The sequence below is a fragment of the Barbus barbus genome (assembly GCF_936440315.1).
Source record: "Barbus barbus genome assembly, chromosome: 18".
Classification (NCBI taxonomy): domain Eukaryota; kingdom Metazoa; phylum Chordata; class Actinopteri; order Cypriniformes; family Cyprinidae; genus Barbus; species Barbus barbus.
This window is the reverse complement of record NC_136746.1, coordinates 26,868,312-26,895,514: the sequence shown is the minus strand read 5'-3', so window position 1 is coordinate 26,895,514 and position 27,203 is coordinate 26,868,312. Positions and strand designations below refer to the sequence as shown.

The following is a 27,203-nucleotide window of genomic DNA, read 5'->3' as shown; positions in this document are numbered from 1 at the left end:
ATTGATTAGTAATGTTGCAATGTTGTAAAGGTTCATTATTTTTGCATTTATTGCTTAGGAAAAGGATGTTTGCCAGCAAAAATGAGCTCAGCGGTGTGAAAACACTCTTATCTCTCATTTACTGGCCACTGATAGGAAGTCAAACTTGGCGAGCCCATTATGAGTGATTAAACATGCAGCAGTCTGTTAACGAGCTCGTTTTAGAGCTTTGTCTTTAATCAATGCAATGGCAGAGTCTTTACATGCTCTTGGATTGATTAGTTCAAATAACAGCACAGAACGACACCTTCCAGCACTGTGACTGAGTTTACAAATGCACCAGAAGAGAGCTTTAGTCAAAAACTATACAGGCGGAAATTTTGTTCAAGGCCTGATATGCGATTCAGAGACTTTCGATGTTTGCTGCATATTATGTAATCATTTACATTTTTATGTTTTTATGCACTTATTAGACACTTGTATCCAAGGTGACTTTATGTTGCTTTTGCAGGAATGCATTTCATCAGTTCATGCAATCCCTGGGAATCGAATCCATGACCTGGGTGTATTATGCACCATATTATGCAGCACAGTGTTATGCATCTGCACTTTGTGTGTTTCAGTCAGAAAATCTGCATCAACATAATCATGCGTGCTGACTGCGTTCACTCATGTGCACATGCTCTGACAAGCGTGCTGTTTTGACGAATTCCTCTGTTCTGTGTCGACCTACTTTTTTAATTCCCTCATTCCTTTCATATACAGCATACCTCCTCCTTCTCAGACACTCGTGAGATGGAGCGCTTCATCTGAACAGAAAAAAAAGATAAACATGTGGCTTTTGTTGCAGGCGGGAATGAATGACAGCATTCCGCATGATACCACATAAAAGGCCCCCTATATCTCACACCATTTCTCCTCTTTCTGTTCTACCAGTTTGTCACGCTTTAATTTTTGTCATTATATTTGTTTTTCTCTCGGTTTTAATTGCCTTTTCGAATCTAACAACATCTACCTATTGTTTGTTCTATCATTCATTCTATCATACATTCTGTCTAACATTCTATCAATCATTCTGATGTTCTATGTTTTACTGTATTTATTGTTCTTTCTATCTTTCCATTGTTCTGTCATTCTGTCTGTCTTTTCTTTCTTTCTTTCTTTCTTTCTTTCTTTCTTTCTTTCTTTCTTTCTTTCTTTCTTTCTTTCTTTCTTTCTTTCTTTCTTTCTTTCTTTCTGTCTGTCTATCATCTGTCTGTCTATCTATCTATCTATCTATCTATCTATCTATCTATCTATCTATCTATCTATCTATCTATCTATCTATCTATCTATCTATCTATCTATCTATCTATCTATCTGTCTGTCTGTCTGTCTGTCTGTCTGTCTCTATCTATCATCTATCTATCTATCTATCTATCTATCTATCTATCTATCTATCTATCTATCTATCTGTCTGTCTGTCTGTCTGTCTGTCTGTTGTATCATTCTATCGTTCTGTCATCAGTCGTTCTATCTATCTATCTATCTATCTATCTATCTATCTATCTATCTATCTATCTATCTATCTGTCTGTCTGTCTGTCTGTCTGTCTGTCTGTCTGTCTGTCTGTCTGTCTGTCTGTCTGTCTGTCTGTCTGTCTATCTATCTATCTATCTATCTATTTATCTATTTATCTATCTATCATTCTAATGTTCTGTCTTTCATCCGATCTAATGATCTATCTGTCTAGTCTTTCTTTCTTCCCGTTCCCCCCTTTTTCTCTGAATCTCCCTGTCTGTGTGTTCCGGCTGAGTAAGGGCCCACCGCATGCAAACACAAAGGGGCATTGTATTCTGGGTAAAATGTGGTAAGCAGACGCTGGTGGACAGCCCTAGCGGTTGCTGGCAGGCAGACACACTTCCTAACGCTGCCGGCACATGAGCTCTTGTTTTGGGAAAGCCCTGAGTTATGGCGGCTGTGGCGAGGGGCATTTATGAAATTGGGACGTGGCTTATTTTGGGAGCCTGTGGGGTGGAGTGTAAGTTTAGCCCCACCACAAGGTCACCCCTGGATCTCTTTCTCTCTGTCTCCCTCATTAAGACATCCGTACATCCATCTATTGTCAGGGCGGGACCACCGTGTGCCCACTGAAACTCATCTCTCACTTACTCCATCAAATTGGTTCCAACAAGTCTGAAAATACATCTCTATTCTGTGCTCGGGGATCTTTTGCAAGGGCCTTTTAAGTTTTCCTAGAGGGTCAGACTTCCCAGTGGTGGTGGTGGATTACTTCGGCTGTAAAAATAGAGCCGCATAATAGAACTGTGTGCCAGCAGAATTAATGTATATGAGATTGTATTATTTAGAAATATGGGAGATTTTTTTCCGCTAAATTTTTTTCTGTCCTCTAAGATAATTTTACAGATCTTTTTAGTTTTAAAGGTGATGTATGTAATATCTTAAATATTCTATTTTTTGTCCAAGCTTAATGTGGAGAGACTATCCCCCAGTTTCACAGACAAGGCTTAAGCCTAGTCCTAGACTAAAATGTAAGTCTGAGCTGTTTCAACTGAAAGAAACTTGCACTGACTGATCTTAAAATATATCAGTGCCTTTTTTTTTGTCTCAACCAGTAATGTTTTTTTCTAAGCACGTTTATAAAAATAGCTTAAAGTCCTAATTGACCTCTGATCTAATCCTGGCTTAGTCTAAGCCCCGTCTGTGAAACCGGGCCTAAGTACTTCACAAAAAATAAGCCATTCATAAACACTTTGGCACTATGTTCAAAACAATGACGTTTGATTGGTGACTGAAGCAAATATTCATTAAGAAATCTGTTTGAAAACAGTTATTATTTTGCATTTCCATTTGGTGGCCATAGGTGGAAATTACACACTTCACCTTTAAAATATAGACAGATTATACCCCCGGTTTCCCAGACAAGGCTTAAGCCTAGTCCTAGACTAAAATATAAGTCTGAGCTGTTTCAACTGAAATAAACTTGCACTGACTGATCTTAAAATATATCAGTGCATTTGTTGTGTCTCAAGATGCACCCCAGTAATGTTTTTTTCTAAGCATGTTTATAAAAATTGCTTAAATGTCCTAATTGAACTATGGCCTAATCCTGTTTTAGTCTAAGCCCTGTCTGTGAAACCGGGCCATAATGTCTATATATCTTATATATTATAATATCTAAATTTTATAAAAGTGCCTTATAGTTCATTAGTTAAGTCTTGGTTATAGCTCAAGTCCAAGGCTTATCCCATTTGTCTTTTTAAAAAAAAAAGGTATCATTGAGTCCAGGATATTTTGTAAATGTTTTATAATAAAACTAAATTTGAAAAAGTTAAATTTTTAAGTATCGCAAATGCTTCTAATTGAAGAATCATACATTACTGGTTAATATCAGAGTTTTAAAGAAACCCTCAAAACACACAGATTCCTCTTCAGATGACTCTGTGTGAATGACATCACAAACGTACGGCAGTCATGGGGATTCTCATGTGTTGTGAACTCATAAATGAATGCTGCTGGTCAACCACAGTCAGAGGCAAAAAGTTCTTGGTCAACAGCATGATTTTAATGAAACACTGTACATTGTCTGACCACATATGAAAGAACTTCTTGAAAGAGCAGACTGGAAGAGTCTGAGAAAGAAAGCGACTTCTTGGCTTGGGAATGGCAAATGTTTTAAATACGAGTTAAAAGAGGCACATTTTGGTGGGAAAAATCAGCCCGCTGTTTGTTATGGCAGTGAAATATGTTGTAGTTGTTTTTTGCAGACTGTTTAGCAACTAGACTGGTGTGGTGCATTCTTAAAGGGATATTTTCTTCTTCTTTTTTTATTCATTTTATTTTTACCCCTAACACTCAATAATGTTAGTAAATGTACACATTTTCCACCCTCTCTTTTGCACTTGTAATTAAAAGGGTTGTTTTGAAGCTGTGTGCAAACTATGTAAACTTCCTCTGCACATCTAAAATGTGATAAAGCACTCTGGGGTTTTATTTTCATTTTCCTGTCTTTTTATAGAGTGGAACTGCTAAAACATGCAATTATTCTAGATTAGAGATGCAATATCACAGCATCGGACACACAGTGGGAGTGACACAGTGAGAGTGATGCAGTGAGTCACTCTGTGTGAATGTGGGTGCGAGTTTTCTTGCAGGTGTTTGTGTATTTACAGGTTGTATTTAGACCTTACTTTGTGCTGATGTTTCCTGTGTCTCCCACCAGTGATGTTTCAGAAGCTTCAGCTGATGCACATGCCTCCTCTAGGGACCAGGAGGACGACTGTACCACCATGAAGCTAGTCCAAATCTGACTGAAAGAGGAAATGACATTGAAATTGCACACATCTCCATAAAAGAGCATTTGATTTATTTCTCAAGGGAGGCATTTTACTCAGACAGTTCTTGCTGCGGAGTCTCAATACTCCTAACAGCGTAATAAATCTTTGTACTTTTCTACTGCAAACATTAACTCCGATCTCTCTCTGTAAAACACTTCCTGCATGCTCCATGAAAAACAGACTATTTCGATGACACGATTCATCATGCATTTTCAGTGTTATGTCACATGAAACTTTTCCAAAGCATCTAAGCGTTTTAGTGCTGCTAAAAGTATCAAGCCATGCAAAAATGCACTAAATTGTATTTGTACCTTCACTTAAATAATGCATGAGAAATTGAGAAGATTGGTGACACAGACAGACGTTGCCATCTGAACCCATCAGATATTTCATTGAGTAATGTGTTTTTTGGAGACTTTTAAAGTTTATTCATCCTAGAGAGTTCTAGTGAGCAAATATGGCTTTAATTTTGTGCTCTGTGAGAGAGGGAAATACAAAATAACTGTTTGTTTTACATTCTCTGAAAAGATCCATATACGTTGCGAATGGCGTCATCTGTAATATTTCAGTACAATAACAATTCAGATTCATCCATCAGCAAAATATGCTTTGATCTGACACGCTTTACTTAAAATATAAAACAAATTACAGCTTAGAGTGAATCATTCACCGCAAGCTTCACTGTATTTGACAAAAGGCGGTAAACTGAGCGTCATTACAGTCAACAGTGCCGAGAGCGTGTTTATGTATTCTATTAATATTGTGCATTGTGCATTGATGTTATTTTTCCTCACATGAATTGGAGTGTTAGCTGCATGCGATGAAACAAAAGATGACATTACAAAGACTTCAGAGAGATGCATTGCGCTTTAGATAGGACACTGTGATGATGTCATTAGGGACACCTGATATGAGGTGGGGCTGAAATTCAAGCATGTAAACGGGAGATTTAGAGTTGACTGCAGGTCATCCGTGCTGCTTTCTCAGGCAGACAAACCCGCAGCTGAAACACAAGGAGACACTGTACGGAAGGAATGCTCTCTGCGGCTTCCAGACTTGCTCCCTCTGTAATTTGTAAATGTAAAGAAATGTGCTGCCGCCCACAGAGGGGGGAAGATAGCAAATCCACAGACTTATGTCAGCATTTTATGCCCGATTTGATTTTTTTCTGCGGCTATGGAGGCCTGTGTGTGTGTGTGTGTGTTTGGGGGGTGATGACTAATGAAGTAATGTTTTACCAGTTCAGAGCGTTTGGGCACATATCTGTGGTTTCTTCAGATTCAGTACTCTTCAGATTGTCGTGTTGATTTTGCATGAAATCTAAGTGGGTTCGTTTGTGTGTGTGTGTGTGTGTGTGTGTGTGTGTGCACATGCTCTCAACATTAACCTTAGAGACATATGAAGTTACTTTTGACTTGCTATTGGATAAAGAGTGAATTTAGTTTGGCATGTGGACTGTTTAACATCTTTGTCACTACTTTGTGGGTGCAATGGAGTGAAAAGCCTAATATGTGGAGTTAGGTCCCAGAGTATATGATCATTTATATATATTTCTTGATTGAACAACATAATTTGCATAAAAAAATTGATATGTTGTGATTTAAGTTTTTATGATGAAACTTGTGGCAAAAAGCCTCTAGTTATTGATTTTGAGTAGATATGAGGCGAAACTCATTTGCAACAAATGCATGATATTTTTGGAACAACTTTTAAATAACCACTTTAGCAAATGGTTAACCAGTTTTGTCTGTTTATTCAACCACTTTTGACATTTCATAACCTCTCGAGTATTTTTTTTTTTATTGAGTTTTTCAAAATAATCTGCATACACAGTAATGTGTAAAGCATTAACAGTGTACAATGTATAAGAGAAAAAAAAAGGAATAAAAAAATAAAAATAGTGGTGTGGTCTAATTCAAAACAATATTACAGTACCATCATGTAGACAGTTAAGGATACATGGTAGACTTATTATCAATGCCAAGACAACCTCTCAAGTATTTCATGCAAATAGTGTTTTTCTTTTAGTACAGTAGGTGCAGTGTTAGTATAAGCGTATACTACAAATTAATCTCCATTGTGATTGGAGTAGTCGGTGTGAGCCCACTTTGCACATGCTTTGCAATAAATCTTTTCCCTCCCAATTATGGAAAGCAATTTGTTGCTGTTCAGGCGTACTGTATCGATCCTGTGCCAACCAAAGACTTTTTGGTGATGCTTTTAGCCACAGTGTTTTTTTTATTCTCCCTCCCAAGTGGAGCCTTAAGATTCTACAAGGACAATTAACTTAATATATGTCAGAAATGCGCTATATAGAAGTATTTAATTGTTAATTACATCCTACTTATCTAAAATAGAGTATATGGGGTTTTACTTGAATCGTAAAATTAATTTTTTCATACTATTTCCTTTTTAATAGTTTTTTGTAATGCATTGCATTTTCATAATAAGTCATTAAGAGAGAACATTCACAACTGAACAACTTATGGTATGCATGCTTTGTTTCTTTCTGTTAAATGCATAAGGGGATTCCCTTTTGTTGCAGTGTTCAAACATTTCCTTTTTGTCTCAAAATGCATGATATTTTCAGGGATTCTCATTAGCTACATGAATATGCCACATGTTTTAGTACTAGACAGATCAGATTCATGTTGATCTCAAAATCAACATTTAGGAACTGCGTGCATGACTTCATGTTGCTTGTGCAAGGCATAGTGACAAATAGGTTTAGCAAAGAGCTGTTGTGGTTTTTGTTGCTATAAAATCGAATCAAAAGGGTCTTTTTCTCCTGGAGGCATTTAAAAAATGATGGCATGTTGGTGCTATGGGCTGTATCTTTCATTGTTTGATCTTCAGGCTGTTTTGGAGGGCTCGTGCCTCTTTGAGTCCGCTCACATCATTTCTCAGCGCTTGCTTACTGGATGTGTATTTGACGCGGGCTGTAAGCTGTGCCTCTCTCAGATCACATATCAGAGAAACGCGCGTCATTAAGGAGGGCACGTCGCCGCGCGACTGTAACTGTAGAAACTGCACGCGGAGTCTTAATATGACAGGCTGAGCGCGTGCGGTCACGTATTAATAATGAACAGATGCTGAAATATCACCGATATATGCATGCATAACGACCCCTGACCAGCTTGTGTTTGGGGAGGTTTCTTGGCACGTTCGTGTTCAGGATAACAATTTATGTTATAGTGTTTATTCTTCTTCTTCTTCTTCTTCTTCATTTTTCATAGAAGTAGGCTATATATGCCTAGTTTTTATTTATTTTATTTTATTTTATTTTTTTAGATGACTTAAGTTTAAAAAGCTGTTCTAGTGGCGCCAGAGGATAATTTGCTCTGGGCGAGACGAACTTTGACAGATTGCGCCCCAAAATACCTATATGTTTATGATCAGACTTTCTTATGTTATCAATAAGAACAAACGCGCTACAAAATGATGCAGTAATGCACTTCTTTTAATGCATCCTTAATGTTTATTAGAAATTAGCTATTAGTATTTGCTAGTATAGTAACAGGCACGCTATAATGTATAGCATACGTGTGAATAAAGAAAATATCCCGCTTTAATTTAAGCGTTTAGGCAACACATGTGGGTCTATTTCGACAAGAGTTACTCAATGCAACGGGCGGGTGGAAGGCGTGAAAAGAGGAAGACTACTTCGCAATAGGTCTTTCGAGTTGATGAAACATGCTAATGATCTTGAGATGTAGGCTCTCTTAGACCACTGGTGCGGGTGAGACTTTGACTTCCCTTCTAGGCTATGTTCACAATATTTCCTCACATGAAGATGAAAATAAACATCAGTGGTGTAACAGCAAAAAAATGCTGCGATAACAGAAAAAAATAGACGGATTCTTGGCGTTTTGAGGTTTTCGTGGAATAATAATAGCTATTATTATTATTAATAATAATATTAATAATAGCTAAGTTTTTATTATAATACGTTTTTATTATTATTATTATTATTAAGCTATATGTTTACATGGTTGTTGCTTTTTATTGTTTATTCATTCAAACATGTGTGTGTTTTGTTTTTGTTTGTTTTAATGTGTTGTTGCCTTTATGTGACCAAACGCTGGTTTCAAACTGAGCTCATCTTTAGCATGTGAACCCGCAGAATTCTGGCACGAATCCTGCCAACACCAGCTAAACCTCAAGCTCCCTGCATATATATAACTCTGAAACATACACTCCCTCTTTCCGTCACAGAATGACCCACTAAAGGAACGAATACAAACAGAATAAAATGCATTTTACGAAGTAATCGACTGTTAAAAATGTAAATTACTATTGTAAAGGCATTCCTGTTGGCTTTAAAGAAATATGAGACATGGTAAATTGTATTAAATTATTTTATAAAGAAACATTTAATATAATAATAATAATAATAATTACCTAATAATAATATTTACTCGATTTGTCTTGCGAATGGAAGAAAACATCTGTTCTTTCTGACTGCATAATGCTTTAGTCGTTCAGAGTGAAACTATTAAATTTAACTCAGAATATAAAAATGCACGTTTTTATATAATGTATGTAAATAAATCATTATTTTAGCAGCTGGGGCGTTTGTAGAGAGAAAAGACTTTTCTCCGTTTACTCACCTTAAACAATTTGTTTAGGATTTGTTAATCAGTGAGTTAATTCATTTGTTTCTTTGTGGTGTTAGTTTTAGTGCGCGTTATAGAACATTTATGTAGCCTATCATCGATAATCATCAAAGAAACAAACAAAACAACTGAAGAAATGCAAAGAAAAAGATCAATTCGTTCAGATGACCAGCTGTAGCTGCGAGAGTCGCTTTATTTCTGCCTCTCTGTTTTTTTTTTCTTTCTTTCTTTCTTTCTTTCTTTTCTTTCAGTCTGTCTCCCTCTCTCTGTCTTTTTCCTTCCCATTCAGTGTTAGTTTAATGCGCTTTAATTCGCTTTCCGAGGCGCCACTGAAGGTTTTTAAACGACAAATGCGCCTACTAGTGGTGACAGTGTGAGCTCAGGGTGTGTCAACCACACAGGAACTCATTAGATTCTAATTAAACACCATGTATGAGACTTATAAAATCCATTATCATAATTATTGTTGGTCTGTTATGATGGAGCAAAACCATTAGTTATTAGAAAATTAATTTAGCACAAGATGCATGGGAGATAGACTTTAATTTACCACTTTCCTGTGCAAAAATGCTTGTTTAAATGTTATTACTGTTTGAACGTTGCTTATTGTTATTGCTACAGTTTTTAACCTAATTTGTTTTTGAGGGATAATTGCTGCTTTAACAATTAATGTTAATTAACTGTTTCTGGATTGCTCAATACATTATTCGTTTTTTACAAAAGATTAAACTGGCACACAGACATGAATAACTTCGACAAAAGATATTTAAATTTTTGTCTGTGTTTTTTTTTTTTTTTTAAAAGGTTACACCTGGCAAACTCTAAACCTTAATCCATTATGTGCCATAACATGTGAGGAGAGGATTGAAATATTTATTGATTGTTCATTAAGTGTATGACTGATAATAGCTTTCAGTTTAGCTTCGGCGCGTTTGATGGACGCATCAAACCCAGCCCTGTTCGCGGATTGGTCGATTAAACCCGGTCCTGGTCGCTGATTGGTCGATTAAACCCGGCCCAGATCGCTGATTGGCAGAGCGCTCAGCGCACTCCAGGCTATAATGAGATGAGTAAATAACGCTTGTCTGCAGAGCGCAGAGCGCAGCTTATCGCACGTACGTCTGACAACCACAAACTTTTTTTCTCGTTTAAACTCACTTTCACGCGTAAACATTCAATTGGAAGCAGAGCATTTGACAGCTAAACCGGACTTTATTGCAGAAGCTCTTCTGAAACTGTGGGATTAATTTGTGTGGACTTTATTTTCAGAGACTCTGGACTGAACGGAAAGTGTCGCTCTGGCAGAAATTAAACCGACATCCAGGAGCAGCACACACCTGCTGTACACACTCTGGAATAAATGCGGTTTAATAAACAGCTTTGAGAAGCATACTTGTATCAGTTTTGTGCTTTGACTCCAAATTCCTTTCATCGTGCAGAACGAGAGCGTATGTGTGTGCTTGCGGTTTCTTGGTTTTTGCTGAAGTCAGTGGGAAACTCAAGCGCGCTTTAACGCTTCTGCGTCCTGCACTGAAACGCAAAGTAAACGGTCACGGAGGACACTCTCACGGACTTTCTGTAGGCTACTTACCCCATTTGGGTGCCTGAGCTCTTCACGGGGGTCTCATTTGCAATCTGTTGTGATGCATATTCCCGTAGACCCAAGCACGAGCAGACGGTTCACGCCGCCCTCCGCCTCGTTCCCGTGCGCTAAAGTGACCGAGAGCCCGAACATGAGCGCACCGGGTCCGCTTCGAGCCGGCCGGCCGGTGGAGAGCCGCTCCGTGGTGGACGTTCTGGCGGATCACGCCGGAGAGCTGGTGCGCACCGACAGCCCCAACTTTCTCTGCTCGGTGCTGCCGTCACACTGGAGGTGCAACAAAACCCTGCCTGTGGCTTTTAAGGTAAATAAAACATTAATTTCTGCAATATAACTAATTTTGTCCGTTGAATCACGTTGAATCAAGTCAGTCAGAACGCGCTCTTTTGAAGAGATAACCATAGCAACGGTAGACTGCGCGAGCCTTTTCAGTTAGAATTCAAAACAGATGGTAAGTGCTATCATTATTAATCGCTTCTCGCATATTTATATATCATAGGTTCATAACTAAATATGTTTTGCAGATAGAGTGAAATAGTTGACGTTTGGTTCGTCAGAAGTTAAATCGGTGGCGGGAGCCATGCTCACCAGTTTCTTGTTTTGGAAATTACTGACAGAAATTTCTTTATAAAAAGCCCACTAACCTGAAAGTCACTGAATAACTCTTTTAATGCTTATGCTTTTTTTTAATGTTAATGCTTTTTCCCCTCAGATATCATCGTAACATACTTCTGCTACACTGATAATATAGCATATAATATAGAAGATAAAAACAAAATTTTGATCACGTCAGTGAAAAAGATATTGTACGATCCTTGAATTGTATTATTATTATTTTTATTATTATTATTATAGGCCTATTATTATTATCTAATTGTAAAAGAGCAATGATCACCGCGACAACTATTATAGCCTATATATATTCCGGTAATAATGTTTTGTTTGCGAAAAAAATACCGTTTGGCTAACGTACATGCAATTATTATTCATATCTAAATTGTGTTTGTTTTATGTTTAACATATACACAAATCACAACCGTGAACTTGCAGAACGTAAGCTAATTTAAATAAAATTGCTAAAATAGAAGAAAAAATATTTATGTATTATAATTTATATGTGCATAAAAGTAGAATAATATTAAGAGTAATCGTCAGTATATTGTAATTATGTACGAGCAAGCTTATAATTATTGCGGGGGTTTGTTGGGTTTGTGTGTGTTGTTGATTGGGTTTGTTGGGTTGATCTGTGTGTGTATCAGGTGGTGGCTCTGGGTGACGTTCCTGACGGGACTCTGGTCACGGTGATGGCCGGAAATGATGAGAATTATTCCGCGGAGCTGAGAAACGCGTCTGCCGTCATGAAGAACCAGGTGGCGCGATTCAACGACCTGCGCTTCGTGGGCAGGAGCGGCAGAGGTGCCACATCTAGCAATCTGTGTTTCTGTCTGTCTCTCTGTGGTCAGATGCATGTATGTGTTGGAAATGCAACAACATATTTATACTATATTATGATTATATTTTTTCTTCATGCAAGCACAATTTGAAATTGCTAAATTGTCATGCATTTAAATTTAAACACGTAAGCTGCAGTATTGCACAGTGGAGACTGGAAAAAAAAAATGGGCACATATAACAGCATGCTTCAATTACTTGTCCCAGAGAAATAATTTCCCCACAGCAGAATTTTTCTTAAAAGATTTGAGGTTTAAAACCATCTTGTTTACACACCTAAAAACACCCCACCACTTACATAGCTCACATTCTTTCACAAGCTTTTCCTTCTCGTCTTTTTCCTTTTGGCCTCGCTCCTTCATACTCACATTTTTCCTGTAAATGTAACACTTTAAATAGTTGCAGACGGATGAGTGGAAAGCGCTGCAGTTTGCGAATTAAAAGTACCTTTCATTTCTGCAGTCAATTACCCCACCCTCATAGCCCTCATACAAGCCACGGCTTTCTCCCCCTCAAAGCGTGGCTTCATTGCATTTAGAGATCACACACACACACACGCGCGCACACATGCACACAGACACAGCGGAGTCCCGGGAACAATCTGGAACACATTGTCTGACTAATCCACATCATAAACGCATTTGAAAGCGCATCAAAGCAGTAGTGCTGTCTCTTTTCAGAGGAAACTCATTCATTTCTCCCAGCTGTATGTGACCCACCTTATTGGGATTGTGCATCGAATCTTTACTTCATGCAGCCTGAGGGAGTTTCTGTTTTACCTGAGGGCTTTACTGGTATATTATCAACTTTATGTAATGTAGTCATTTTCCACAACTGAAAAAAACTGAAAAGAAAAAAGGTACAAAGCTGTCAGTTGAGCTGTGGCCTAAGGTACAAAAGCTAAAAGGTACATTTTTGCACCTTATTTACCCCTAAATGCTATCTATTATTACCTTAAAGGTACATTTTGGTGCTTTAAAACTTACTTCAAAAGTACACACATTTTAATACCTAAAGTGTAGTACCTTTCACAGTATTGTACCTTTTTTTCTGAGAGTTTACATGATAGTCCCGTACGCCAAGTATGCAAATATTATGTGAAGATTATTTTGTCATAAGCATGTTGATAAAATACTGGCTGCACAATATTTGTCATTTTTTCAAACCACAAATTCTTTCCATTTTTGACTCCACGTTGACAGTGGGGTCCGAAATCTGAAACAGCTAGATGAAATGCTTCTCTTTTGCAAATTATTTCAATACAAATGTTATTATCAGCAGAATCGTTTCAGAGAAAAGTTGAATTGCAAAAAATTCATTTTAAAATGCCCTCATTTTGTTTTAGTGTCAACAGCACTCAAGCTACATGAACGAAACTTGATGATCATGTTATCCAGCATGATCTGAGAATGCTTATGTTTATTTCTAGGATTTATTTTTTTCTTCTGTGAATCATGCAATCATTTTTCAAACCAGCGAGTGACATTTTATCCCATGTCTTCTGGTCGTCCTTAGGAAAGAGCTTCACTTTGACCATCACTGTGTTCACTGGACCACCCCAGGTCGCCACATACCACCGCGCTATTAAAGTCACCGTGGACGGACCTCGAGAACCAAGACGTAAGTACCCATAATTCCCCTGAATGACTATCAAAAAGAGCGTTGACCAACAGCACTGACAATGATAACATTGTCTTGCACTGGTATCCACCTCTTTGCATGACAATGTTCTGCATGAACTCAATGGTTTGTTTTATATAAAGTACTTTATCAGGAGCTGCGTGTTTCTTTGTGCATGAAACCAGCGTAGAATACAACAGAAAGAGGCGCTGTCTGTTTTATTGATTTATCGTCTGTGTATAATTTCATGCTAGACTGCAAATCACAACTCTGGTAGAAAAGCATTTCTTTTGCGGTGTTTGAAAGCGAGGGAAAGTATTTGAGGAGGTGATACGAGATGAGGAGTCTCTCCTTTGTTTCTGCTTTATACCGTGTTATTTACTGCAGTAAAAACCAGGCTGAGCAGTCTTTAGAACATGTGCCAAGTAAAACAGATTTGTTAATCTGTTGGTTCCTGAAGTTTTTCTTCCTGTATTAGAGCTGGGAGGTTGATTATTGCACACTACTGTTGCTAAATCGGTGAATGTGCATAATGGTTTTGATATTACACCATGTTGGGACGGAGTATTCAGACGGTGGGACGAGTATTTGAACTATTTTCGGAGCACCAACGGCTTTAATAGTCCTATTAGTCATTGACAAATGATACCGGGGAGTAGAGCCACTGTGTGTGTGTGTGTGTGTGTGTGTTCCCAAATACAGTGTATTTTTGTGAGTAAGTGTTGGTTTCGATGTCTCCTTGTATTCTCGTGTTTGGGTGTATACATACCTGCCCAACAGTGTGTGTTAGTATTAAACAGCGAACAGTTCTTCGTGGTCTAGATGGCTGCCAACCTCAGATGTCAGTTGTGGTGTGTTATTAAGCCGTTTCGGGCGCAGAGAGCGAGGGTGCGTCTCTGAGCCGCAAACACAGAGGGCTCAATGAAAGTGGCCACTCTTTCTGACCAGCGGGGTCAGCAGTGCCTGACCGCATTAGAGCCGCTGAATTAACACAGCACCGAACGCCTGCTAGGGGTGCAGATCCATAACGCTAATGCAGCCCGCGACCACAACAAGAGGAGATCAGAGAGAGAGAGAGATAAGAGCAAGTTAGTGCCACTGTTTACAGAGCTGTTGTTGTATTTGTTCAAACACTAGCCCCCAAAAAATACTTTGGAAACTGTAATGAATTTAAGATTGTCTTTGCACTAGATCTCAAACCAAGCACAGGTATACTTTTTAAGCGAAACGGCAGTTTTGTTTGATTTGAAATGATATGTAAATAGATCTAGCGTACCTCATAAATGAACCTCATAAAGTCTGTCAAGAATATGCCCAGCTCATATTTCCAATTTTTAAAAAAAGTAATAAGAAATTATATTTAGTTTAAAGAAGAAGCCTACTTTTAGGAACAATATTTATTTATGTATTTAAATATTTTTTTGACAGTTTAGCACACCCCACTGCCAGTTCTCATGATTTAATGACATATATATTGTCATTAAATTTTATTATATATAAAGTTATAATTATTTTAAGTTCATTTAATTTATACACACACACACACACACATATATACACACACACACACACATATATATATATATATATATATAGTAAATTTGAATTTATGAATACATCATTTGTTGTATTGCCTAATTTGTGCTCAATCTTAAAGAGTTGTATTGCAGTATTTTTGTTAACGTTTGTTAAGAACTTATATTGAGAGAAGACGTGTTTGCATTAAATAATGCAAAAAATCCTAATGACCCTAAAAATAGGCTTTATTTTCTTTCTATATTTTTTATTTTTTTTGAATGTTTGAAATGCGACCTGGACATGTTTTTGTTCTGTAAAAAAAATCTAGCATTACGCATTACAAATGTCACTTGTTTTGATATTTTATAAAATGCAATGACATGTAGTAATGCAAAGTGTATGCAAAAATCCCTTTTGGTTCAATCCGGCACTATGTTTACCTTTTGGTTACGTCTGTAATTCTAGATTTCCTCATGCATGTCATATTTATCATATTGGCTGTCTGACGCTTGGCCTGTAATGACTTTTTAGAGCCATTTCCCGTAGAGTGGGTCGCGCTGCCGTACCTGTAGCCTACGCTCACTCAACTAGCACTAATGAACAGGTGCTTCAGACGCGATGCAGTTTGAAATGATGTGTGAATGAGCATGGTTTCAACGTGGTTATGGTGGCGCGGTTGCATTAGACTTTGAGTATGTGAAATTACTTCAGACCCCCAACGAATATGAGATACAGGCTATGAGATGTTTTTAATAAACAATATTTTATAAATATTAAATGATAATGTGACATTTAAAAAAAAAAAAAGTGTACACTGATCGTCCCATCATGCTGAATACTAATGTGTGTGATAGATTGAGGTCTTGGAATTCACTGCGTTGTTTATTTGCAGTTTGTGTGTGAATATGCGCTGGAGTGTGTGTGTGTATTCTGCTTTTGTCAGATATGTTGTGTTGATGGCATCTTTCATAAGAAAAACCACACCCTCTTCTCCCCCAGGCACGGGCTGACTGAAGCAGTATGTGTACTTTGATAGTGCTGCCAATAGAATAATACCTCATTAATGTTTACCTACGAGTTGATAAACCTGATGGACGGGACCCCACACACACTCACATGTTGGGTTTTTATGTTTTATGGGGACTTTCCATAGACATAATCATGTTGTATTCTATACAAACTATATTTTCTAACCCTTAACCCTCAGAGAAAACTGCATTTCTAAATAAAATAAAAAAATCATCATTTAGCATGATTTGTAAGCCATTTCCCGCATTGGAACCAAAAAATGTCCTCAACATTTGGTCCTCACAACATAGGGTTTACCTGGACATATCTGTATAAATACAACAGACCTAGAAAGTTTTCGGATAATATAGTCACACTTAAAAGATTATTATAGTACATTTTACAAAAAAATACAATTTCGGTCTCTCTACTTCACAATTTCATGTGTAATTCAACATGTCACTTGCTGTTTCTTTGTAATTATTTGCGAAATTTACTAGGAATTTGTGAGCGAACACTGTCTGAGAGTAAATCCAACACCAATTTTTTTTTCAGTGTGTATGAATGTCATTACCTAACAACCTGTCAAACCAAGCAACATTCATTTTAAAGATGCAAGCACACTTATCAAGCAAAACGTCACCATCTGGTTTAGAAGTCATTGCAAAAAAAGGTTCCAAAAAGTGAAGATAGTTCTGAGAAAAGCTTATGCGGCAATTGAGCGCAGATGCCATTTGAATTGAAATAGAAGAGAAGAGTCGAGATTATGGGCAGGGGTTTCGGGTTCGACTGTATTTGCATTTTGGCACACAGCTCGTAGAGGGCATGTAAATCTGTTAACAATATCATGTGCTGTGTTATTTTTCCACAGATATCACTCTGGGTTTCTGTAAATAAAGGAGTGTACATGCATACATTAGTATGTGTGTGTGCGTGTAAAACACCTGCCAGGTGTGTCATCCATTAAATAATGCATGCCGCACCCATAGTTATAAACATATAGTTCTGCATATTGCAGATGATATCAAAAAGAATTTGAACTCATTTAAGATTTTGCTTTCCTTTGGGAGGATAAAAATCTTGCATGTGTGTGTGTTTTTAATGGTGGAATCATCACACTAATGCTATTAACAGTCATTCTGTTATGTGTGCATCATAAGAACGATTCTTCAAAGCAGTGCTAACGGCGAGTGGCAGCTTTCGTCACCACTGACGCTAAATATGAATGGAGCCAATATCAGACGGCAAATGAATGGAATGCGTTTGAAAAATGAACAGACGATTCATTACAGCGCAAATGCATGCAGTGCAGATTTAACCATTGGATGTGCGATACTTGATACTAGATATGATACTAGAGATCCACAGCTACAAAAAAAGTGTCTTTGAGGATGTAACGGATGGTTCTGTCCTCTCATTATCTTCACCTCCCGGTCATATTTTCTTTTCTTTGAGGGATAAACTCAACAAAGGCTGACAAGAGAGGCATGGACTATCTACACCCCTGCACAAGTCACACACATCTTACAGGCTCAACTTGTGTTTGTGAACTTCCTTGTTTATTCTTTCACCCAAGCAGACACCATTAGCAGCTTTAAAGAGTAATTTAATAAAGTAGCATAATAAAGCACCTCACAGTCCATGATAAATGTCTGAGAGGCTTTGAGTAGGAGAGGGAGACAGAAAGTGGAGGGAGGAGTGTTACGGGAATATTATAGTGAATCATCTGTTTATTTTTCTGCCATTTTTAACAGTGAGGAAAATTCTGCAAATAGCCTAATTGAAGAAGCGAGATGTGCCCAGACTTCCAGTAACACACACACACATGCCGAGCTTGTTGGGAAAAGGAGATTTTCTCTTTGTCAGAGCGTAGTGTTTCAGCATTTTAAATGGGTCATATCATGAGGAATCAATTTATCCTTGATCTTTTGAGATGAAAGACTTCATTGTGTCATGAAAAATGTAACTTTTCAAGCTCAAAATGTTCTGCTAACCTATCTTTTTCTTGCTTCCGCACTTCCACAGCTTTCTGACGTCAGACAGACACGTTTGACCGTGACCGCCGTATGTTAATGATGTCAGTTTGACTTTCAGAAACGTCCAGAAATGACAAGATAATAAAGAGGAAGTAGAATAGATACTGTTATTTTTAAATATGGGAAGATCTAAAGATAAGATTAAATGTAGAAATGTCTGTCAAAACTCCCCAAGAATCCCAATATTAGAAATGAGCGTCGGAATTTATTTTCAATGAAATCACTTATCTGAAAAGTTTAAGCAACACATTTCAGTGCAGATTGTCTTGTAAGAAGTCAAATATTTCTTATTTCACATGTGCTGAGGACATTTACATAGATGTTTTAAAGACACAAATACACAGCAGGTGTCAAGACTAAACTAAATGTAAAATTATAATATTGTTTTCAATTATTATAAAATTATATATTAAATAGATTTAAAAAATGGATTTTATGTATAGAATTTAATATATTTTAATGCATTTTATTTTTTGATTCCTAATATTATAAAAATCATTATATACAGTATATATTCAAAATAATATATATATATATATATATATATATATATATATATATATATATATATATAATATTTCAATGTATTTTAACATATCTATTATAATTTAAAATGTTCTATAAAATATATGTGCATATATATGTTAGAAATGTAAATATATATATTTATTCTATTTATATTATTATTCTATTTTATATTAGTTCTAAAATGGTGTTTCTTTTAAGGTTATGGTTTTAGGGTTAATTATTAGTTTTATAATTAATTATTATTATTAGGGATAATTCCAGAAGCAGAATTAGAATACAAAATTATAATTAATATAATAAACTTTATATATATATATATAAGAGTATATTTATATATATATATAGTCTACGCTATGTCCTCATTTAGATGGCAAAGTAAACATTTGCGTGTGTGAACTATAAGACTGAAACCTATTCTACATGACAGATATATCTCAGTTCTCACACTCCTGCAAGCTGCAGTTGCGTCAAATCCTGTCACACGCACACATACACGTAGGCGCTTGCGATTAGAATTCAAGGGTCTCTTCCTGCCCTTTAACACCTCTAGCAGTTCTCATCAGAACATCTCTGCCCGTTTCTCTGTCATCTCCTCCCTAATTTCCATTTCATCTTCCAGAATAATCTCAAATAAAGCCTTCAGACAGTCAGTCTCCGCTAAGAGCCACACGTTTAAAGAGCCGGGTGAAATTCCTCATGCTGAAGCTCAGTTGCGTTTGAATTTCATTAGTTTGGCACGGGAATGCGCTCCTAAATCAAGCTCTTAACACAAAGTGCGCCCTTTCTTTTGTCCTATAAACTCCAGGCATTCGATTTCAGCACATTCCAGCTGCGTACAGCCAGCAGACAGCAGGACACCTCCATCAGATGCATGCTTGTTCGGAGTCACAGTGTGCATACAAGTCGAGCTCGCGTCGCATCATCTGGGTCAGAAGGGTTTCTTGGTTTGAATTACAGCTAGGTCAACCAAAACCAACCAAACACCAAACCACACATAGGTGCATGCACATATGCATACTGCCACTTTGGGCGGTATGCATATGTAGGTTTGGGCGCACTACTCTTTTTCTAAGATGTGTAAAATGAGTAGAAGTCCGAAAAATGAGAAAATAACACAGTATGAGAATTATGTAGTCAATTATATGTGATTAAATGTGAAACAAATGAAAACTCTTATTTTGGAGCTTCTTATTTAGTCACATTCATCAAACAGCTTCAGATATATAGATATGGATATAGACATATATAGATAGATAGATAGATAGATAGATAGATAGATAGATAGATAGATAGATAGATAGATAGATAGATAGATAGATAGATATTTTATACATATATAAACACATATGTAATTTCTCACTGAAGTCACAAAAAACCACAAACACACATGTGTGCTGTTACGCCCTTTTTGTTTATCATGCTTTTTTTTTAATTAGACATGAACAGGAAAAGCAAAGAGGGCGTTACAACACAGACATAGAAAACACAAAGAGGTGGGTGACTGCCTCTGGCTGATGTTTTGTCTGATGGATATGGACACTATTGAAGAGTCTTTCTTTATCTAACCTGCTCCAACTTGCCCTGGAGAATGAATCAAGGGTTAGAGATAATAATATAAGCGACTCTTAATTCCCTTGTGACCGGGGCCATTGGGTTTGTTTATATGATTTTCACACGGCTCAACCACTAAATATAGTTGAATGTTTTAATTTAAAATATTTATATTAATATGGTTTAGTGTGAATATTACCAAATTTCATTCAAACAACTGAATATAGCTTTCTCAATTAGGTAAACACAAGTAATTATTATTTTTACCTTTTTTGCCTATCTTTGTGTTCATGTTCAGTTGAAGGGGAGGTTATTAAAGTCACTAAAGATAACCAACCAAAAGCATTGAGCCATTTCTTCTGGTTCATTGTTTATATATATATATAAAATAAAATATTAATATCAACAACATAATATAATATGCGCTTACACTGTAAGATCTGATGCACAGATCAGATATTTTGACACATATCCAGATTTTCTGTCCCATCTGTTTACATTCTCTTAAGACATAACCGACTGTGTTTACATTAATGCCTTGCCAAGACAGGCATTTTGACCACATTTCCATACATACACGTATCCGAAAGCAGCCTATCAGTATGACGGGCACCTACCAAATGCTGCATTCTGAATTATTAGTACTGTAGAAAGACTTATCTTTAGATATTGGTCTGCTACCAGTGGTCTGAGTACTTTTGATATCCTTAATATCTGAAGTGCAAAAAAGTCAGAAAATCTCAGAAACAGTGTGCAGTTTGAGGTTGAATAGAGGCTCTGTTCAGGATTTTAGTTTACCGCCCAACACACTTCGCTGGCACAAACCCACTTCCTGTCATGGGCTGATGGGATTGGTCATGCATTGGCCTGACATCACGACAACTTTCAGATGGAGAGACACCGAGTTTAGGATGTTTCGAAAAGGAAGACAGGTGCAGCGATCTTAGCAGATGTATTAACGTCTCCAGCGTTCGTTACTACAGAAGCACACTTTCATCTGAGGCCTCGGTTTCCACACCTGACGTACGCAAAAACTCACTCTCATCAACTGTCAGCTACAACTGTAGAGAGAAAGGCAGGTGGAGCTCTGCATTATTCACCATACTGAGATGTTTCAAGTCATATAAAAGTGCTTTAAAATGCTTTTTCAGAGCTGGAAACCCTCAGACGGGCCACGCAAAATCTGTATGTTTACAAGATTTGATATACTTCAAATCAGTGTTTAAAAAAATATCTCTGAATTAACTGCATAAATGTTTCCGTCTTTTTGTATTGTGGTATTGTCTGTAAATGGCAAGTAAAAACAAAATGTGCTGTGGCTGGGAATATTATGCCAAAAGTCAAAAGTTTGCCTGCAATTTCTTCAGAATTGAGTTTAAAACATGAGCTAAAGCTTGAAAAATTCAAAAACATGAAAGCAACTGCGTAAACATACCTATTTTTTGGTTTCTTGCATGTTTATTCAATATTTTTCCAAATTACATTATTTTTAATGTTTTTAGCACTGACAAAAATGGTGTAGAATTAATTTTCACTCAGGAATTACTAGTACATTTCAGTTAATTACAAAGAAACAGCAAGTAACACAATGAATTAAACATTTTGAACAAGAAAGACTATATATATATATATATATATATATATATGCATGCTGATTTTCCTTTAAAATAAGCACCAAAATGTTAGAAAACCCAGCAAAATCCATCTGAGCCTGCTTATATGTCACATCTCTAAACCTTCTTCACTCGGTCGAGCTAAAGTATGCTTTACCCTCAGTCTGTGCAGATCGATTTCACAATGTTATCAAGTGCCTATCAGCCCCATTTATAGACACCCGTACAAATATTTACAGTGTGCCCGCCGTGACATGTCTGGCCCTCCACAGCGAATGTTGAGTTCCAGCCCTGCCCAAATGCACACACACTCCGACAGCGCAAAAAGAGCCTGTGTTCTGTCAGTCCAAAAGGGAACATATGTTTCTTTCTTTTCATCGTTAGAGAGAGAGAATGAAGAGAGGCAGGAAAGGAAGGAAGCTGGGCGTATCAGTTGATCAGTGTAAGTATGAGAGCTGAAAGTGTGCTGAGAGGGCCTCTGTGTACACACGCCACTCGCAGAAAGTACATACTCGAATGAACGATGACGATAGCTGCACTGTTGAGCAGGATAGTTTTACACTATTTAAGAGCACCAATGAAACTGAAAGTGATGCAAAAACAGAGCAGGATGTCTTCCAAATGGGTCAAGTTGAGGAAGACGTTAATATTAAAGGGTGCACAATGAGTTTTATTGTTCGTAGTTGTTTTTTTTCTGTCAAAAAATAGAAATTGTCTATTTGCATGTCAACACATTTGTGGTGTACAGTAGATTAGTTCATTGCATTTGTCACTTGATGAAAGAAAGAATTGAGAGGTGAACTAATCGCTTATGTTTCGTATAATTTATCAATAGCTGCATTTTTATGATTTCCTAATTTGGAATATGATGAAAGATTGTATGGGGAATTCGGCTTTTGAAAATATAACATTCACACTAAATGACTTGAATTAAGATTTGTTTATTTTGTTGCACAAGGATGAACAAGAGTTGGTCAAATAATCTTGAATTAATCTGAAAATGATCTTTCCATCATTAATGTATATTCTATCATTTTTCGACAAGTTTCATTGTTAGGACAGTAGGTGACGACAAGTTACTGTCCATTCCAATCCATTCCGAGTCATTGAATCATTCATTGAGATGATTCATTCAGAAATGGATCAAGTAACTTTCTTTACGAATGTTCCTTGAATCAGTTTCTCAACCAATTCATACCAAAACATTGATTAAATCAGACACCAAGTCAAGTGACTGTCTTTATGAATCATTGACTCTGACAGCTAAATCCTGTTTTCATGATATGAATAATTTGATTATACACACACACACACACACGTTTACTCAGCTATCTAAATGGGGACTCTCCATAGGCGTAATGGTTTTTATACTGTACAAACTGTATGTGCTATTGGCCTACTCCTACCCTACACCTAAACTTAGCCCTCACAGGAGACTTTCTGCATTTTTACAATTAAAAAAAAACTTTGTTTAGTTTATTTTTAAACCCGTTTTACAAATGAGGACGTCCCCAAAGGGAGATTTTGTCAGGTTTACCTCACTTTTGGGTACAAATTTGTCACACACACACTACTTTTGCCAAATTACCATTTGTGTAGTAATTATTAATCTAATTTCACCTATCACATGAAAAATAGCACATACCCTAACCCAATGCTAAAAATAAAATAAAATAAATGTGTTTGAAGATGAGATTTTCATAGAGCTTATTAGGGCTGTATTATAAGAGATTATAAGAGTGGTGTATATGCATATTGTGCATATCATAATATATCTGTTGCAGTTGTGCCGAGTTCATCCCAGACCATTTCCCCATGACATGTGTGTATGTGTGTGTATGAGAGGGATCCACTTATTAATTTGTGTGTCTGTGTGTTCTGTGGTTATGATATCATTCTCACAAAAAGTCAACATTCCTGTCTAAGTGCCCCTTACCTATGAAATATTCATTCATCCATAATAATTCAGACAGGGTGAATGTAGGCAGGGCAGATGTAGGGTTTGACCCCCACAGGCATCCAGGAGAGAAACTGCCCACGCTAGCGCTTGAACAAAAAGAGTTTAAGCATAAAACTTTTCAAACTGCATTAAAAAAATATACAGTATGCACTACTATAGTGACATACAGTAAGATTACAGCTTTAACATGAAACACTGAGTAAAAGTTAGTGTCTGCGGCTGAAAATGTAATATTTATGACTACGCATTACATTTGACATCTTTCATACCTCAGAAGCTGTAATAGAAAGACCTCAGTTGTTTTGCATTTAAGCATCAACTTTGTTTCAGATTTACTACTGAAATTTATTGACAGAAATAAAAATGAGACCTACAGAAGAGAAGATCTAGAAAATGAATGTGGATAGCAGCTCAGGTCATTTGATGAGAAATTGAATTGATGTTTGAGACACTTTTTGAAATTTCTGCAGTCCTTTTTACAAGAAAAACATCTCAAATTTGGAGAATAAAAAATCTCGATTTGCTTTTCACACTGAAAAAATATAAAGGATTTAGTTTTTCACTCGATAGTAAATTTCACAAGAAATGGCCTATAAAATGAAATGTTATGTTATTTTGAAATAGAAAAATCATCTCGTTTAATCTCATTTCAGTCTAGGAGAAACAATTAAAAAGTTATTTTTTCTTTTCCCCTGGGATTTTTGTTTTGTGTATCCCACAATTCATAAACAAACCAAAAAGTACAGAAAAAAGATTTTATTTACCATTTAAATCAAATCAAAGAGGGAGACAGCAGCAACAAATGGAGGGAGTGATAAACTGACAGAAATATTACCCTGGGGGTACAAAAATGTGGAGTGATGTATTGCCCTTGGGTGAAAGAGAGGGCAAGAACACACAAAATCCATATCACAGCGTCTGTTATCCCTCTATATCTGAATAAAATATTCAAATACAGCCATTACTCCACATTAAAAACCACAAAATGTTCACATGTTCCTCACACACCACTGATAGACACATTAAACTCATCCATTAGAGCTGACCAGACTACACGTATGATGATGATGATGATGATGATGAGGGGGTGGGGGGGTCTGTAATGGCTATGGCAACTTACTGTCTGTAATAAACCCACACACACACACACATACACTCACAGCAAGGTTTTTCTTGGTGATTTCCTCTGTGGATGAGTCACGACTGAGTACACAGCTCTGTCTGAAAGCCATAAGCTCTTTTCCAGACCCTTTTTACTCAATATTTGTGTATTTTTATGCTTATTAGAACAGGATGTTGTTAGCTTTGTGAAACACTGATGTCAAACTTTATTAGGATCATTTGTGAGTATGTTTGCTCCTGTGTGAGTTGCTGTCTTTGCAAAGTGTTTCAAAACAGGTTCCATAAGTTAGGAGGCTGTCTTAGAAAGCTGCTGCCTGTGTATTTATTGAGTTTATTTTTAAATGTTATATGGAATTTATTTATTTCACTTTTTTCCTTTTTTACAAAGAGAAGGGGTGTGTTCTTTAAAATTAATATTATGGAAATGAATCTATTTTGTTTTTGAATGCTACATATATGAAATTGTTTGCACTCTATTTACTGCATTTGTAGCATAATGTCAGTTACTACAGAAAACAGTATGTTTTCAACATTGATAATAACAATAAATGTTTGAGCAGCAAATCAGCATAGTAGAATGATTTCTGAAGGATCATGTGACACTGAAGACTGGATTAATGATGCTGAAAATTCAGCTTTGATCACTGGAATAAATTACATTTTAACATACATTCATATGTAATAATATTTCACAATTTTGCTGTTTTTACTGTATCTTTAATCAAATAAAAATCTTACCTACCCCAAATTTTTTGAATGGTAGAGTACGTGTTGTTATGAATTTCCTTACCGCCTTCGCCTGATATACAATCTTTAAGCTTCAGTAATGCCTGTGAAACTTCCACACAATATGTGCATGATAATAGAAAGGGGATGTTACATGGAGAAACTCCACTCACACGAATCATCTCAGTAATAAATAACCAGAAAGTTCATGTGCATAAACAGAATGGCCAGACATTGTTATGTCACATGCCCCCCCCCCCGAATTAGTCATTAAAGTTTCACATTCCATCTTTCAACTGACACAGGCTTGATTTACTCCAAAATGGTAAACGTTCATGTCAACTGAGGGACTAGTGAAAAATGAGATGTTCTGGTTCATTGTGCTTAACTATTGCTATCCTAATAACCCACTGCATTTCTCTCCATCTCTCTGCAGGTCACCGCATGAAGCCGGACGACCCTCATAAGCAGTTTTCCGATCGCCTGAGTGACATCGAGCGTTTCCAGAGGGCCAGTCTGAGGATGAACCCTGGCAACGGGACCACCCGCTCCCACCAGACCCATTACAACCCCTCCAGCACCACACAGATACCAGGTGCGTGTTTTGTCCCTGGATGCCCTACAGATCCAGTGTGTGTGTTTGCTTGATTCAGACGTTCAGGCTCGTCACAACAACTCGCACCTCGACGTCTGGAATCTAGCAACCCCTCTCGATCTCGGCTCCCACGTCATTGTGTGTGATAGTGGGTGAGGATACGTTTTCAGATGCAAGTAAAGACGTTTGAGCATGATGTCTGCTAACAAACCAGCAAAACTCTCACACTCTCAAAGGCACGTATGCACTTCGCTCGCAGTCTATCTTTCTATTTTCAAACAGAAATACACACCCAGGCAGATTTCACACCCCACCCGTTCTCCTACACAGTAATGCTGAAATGTGCTTCTTTTATTCATTTCTGTTTGCTCACTGTTTCTGCAGAGTAGACTGAATCACTCACATTTCAAAAGAACTCAGACTGGTGTGTGTTTACAGTCATCTGACTCACATTTCAATCATACGCTCATCTAACATCAAGAGCCTCAAATGAGTTTTATTTAGTTCCTTCGATCATTCGGGTCATAAACCTATGAATTTATTCCGTACTTCTCTCAGTTTCTAAGTTGGACGCTGTTTGTCAGCTGGATACACAGTGAAATCTTGTATATCAAACGTCTGATATGTTTTCATTGGCTTTGATTTTGTCATTTCGTTAAACAATCTCGCCGTTTTTATTTGTTCTTGTTTGCTCACTGCATCTGTAGTGTAGGCAGAATCGCTCATATTTCGTAAAAACTCAAACAGAGTTGGCGTGTGTTTACGATTATCTAAGCAGTCGTGACTCACATCTCTCTGCGATCAATCAAAAAGCGAGAAAGACCCAATGCTCCCGAGGGTCAAATCACATCCTGCTCTTCTTTCATCTTTTTTTCATTCTTTTGACCATTCGCAAATCCATAGTCGAACCTAAAGCTATGAATTTTCATAGCAAGTTCTGAT

At 37.0% G+C, this 27,203-nt stretch overlaps 1 protein-coding gene across 1 annotated transcript in view; it reads left to right on the top strand.

Moving 5' to 3' along the window:
- LOC306884604 (runt-related transcription factor 3-like) overlaps window positions 1-27,203 on the top strand; it is a 60,294-nt gene that overhangs the window by 14,505 nt on the left and 18,586 nt on the right. The window contains exons 3-6 of the mRNA XM_079440604.1: window positions 10,592-10,836; window positions 11,792-11,948; window positions 13,500-13,604; window positions 26,103-26,261. Coding sequence (XP_079296730.1) covers window positions 10,592-10,836; window positions 11,792-11,948; window positions 13,500-13,604; window positions 26,103-26,261 — 666 coding nt within the window. The remainder of the gene's footprint in view (window positions 1-10,591; window positions 10,837-11,791; window positions 11,949-13,499; window positions 13,605-26,102; window positions 26,262-27,203) is intronic.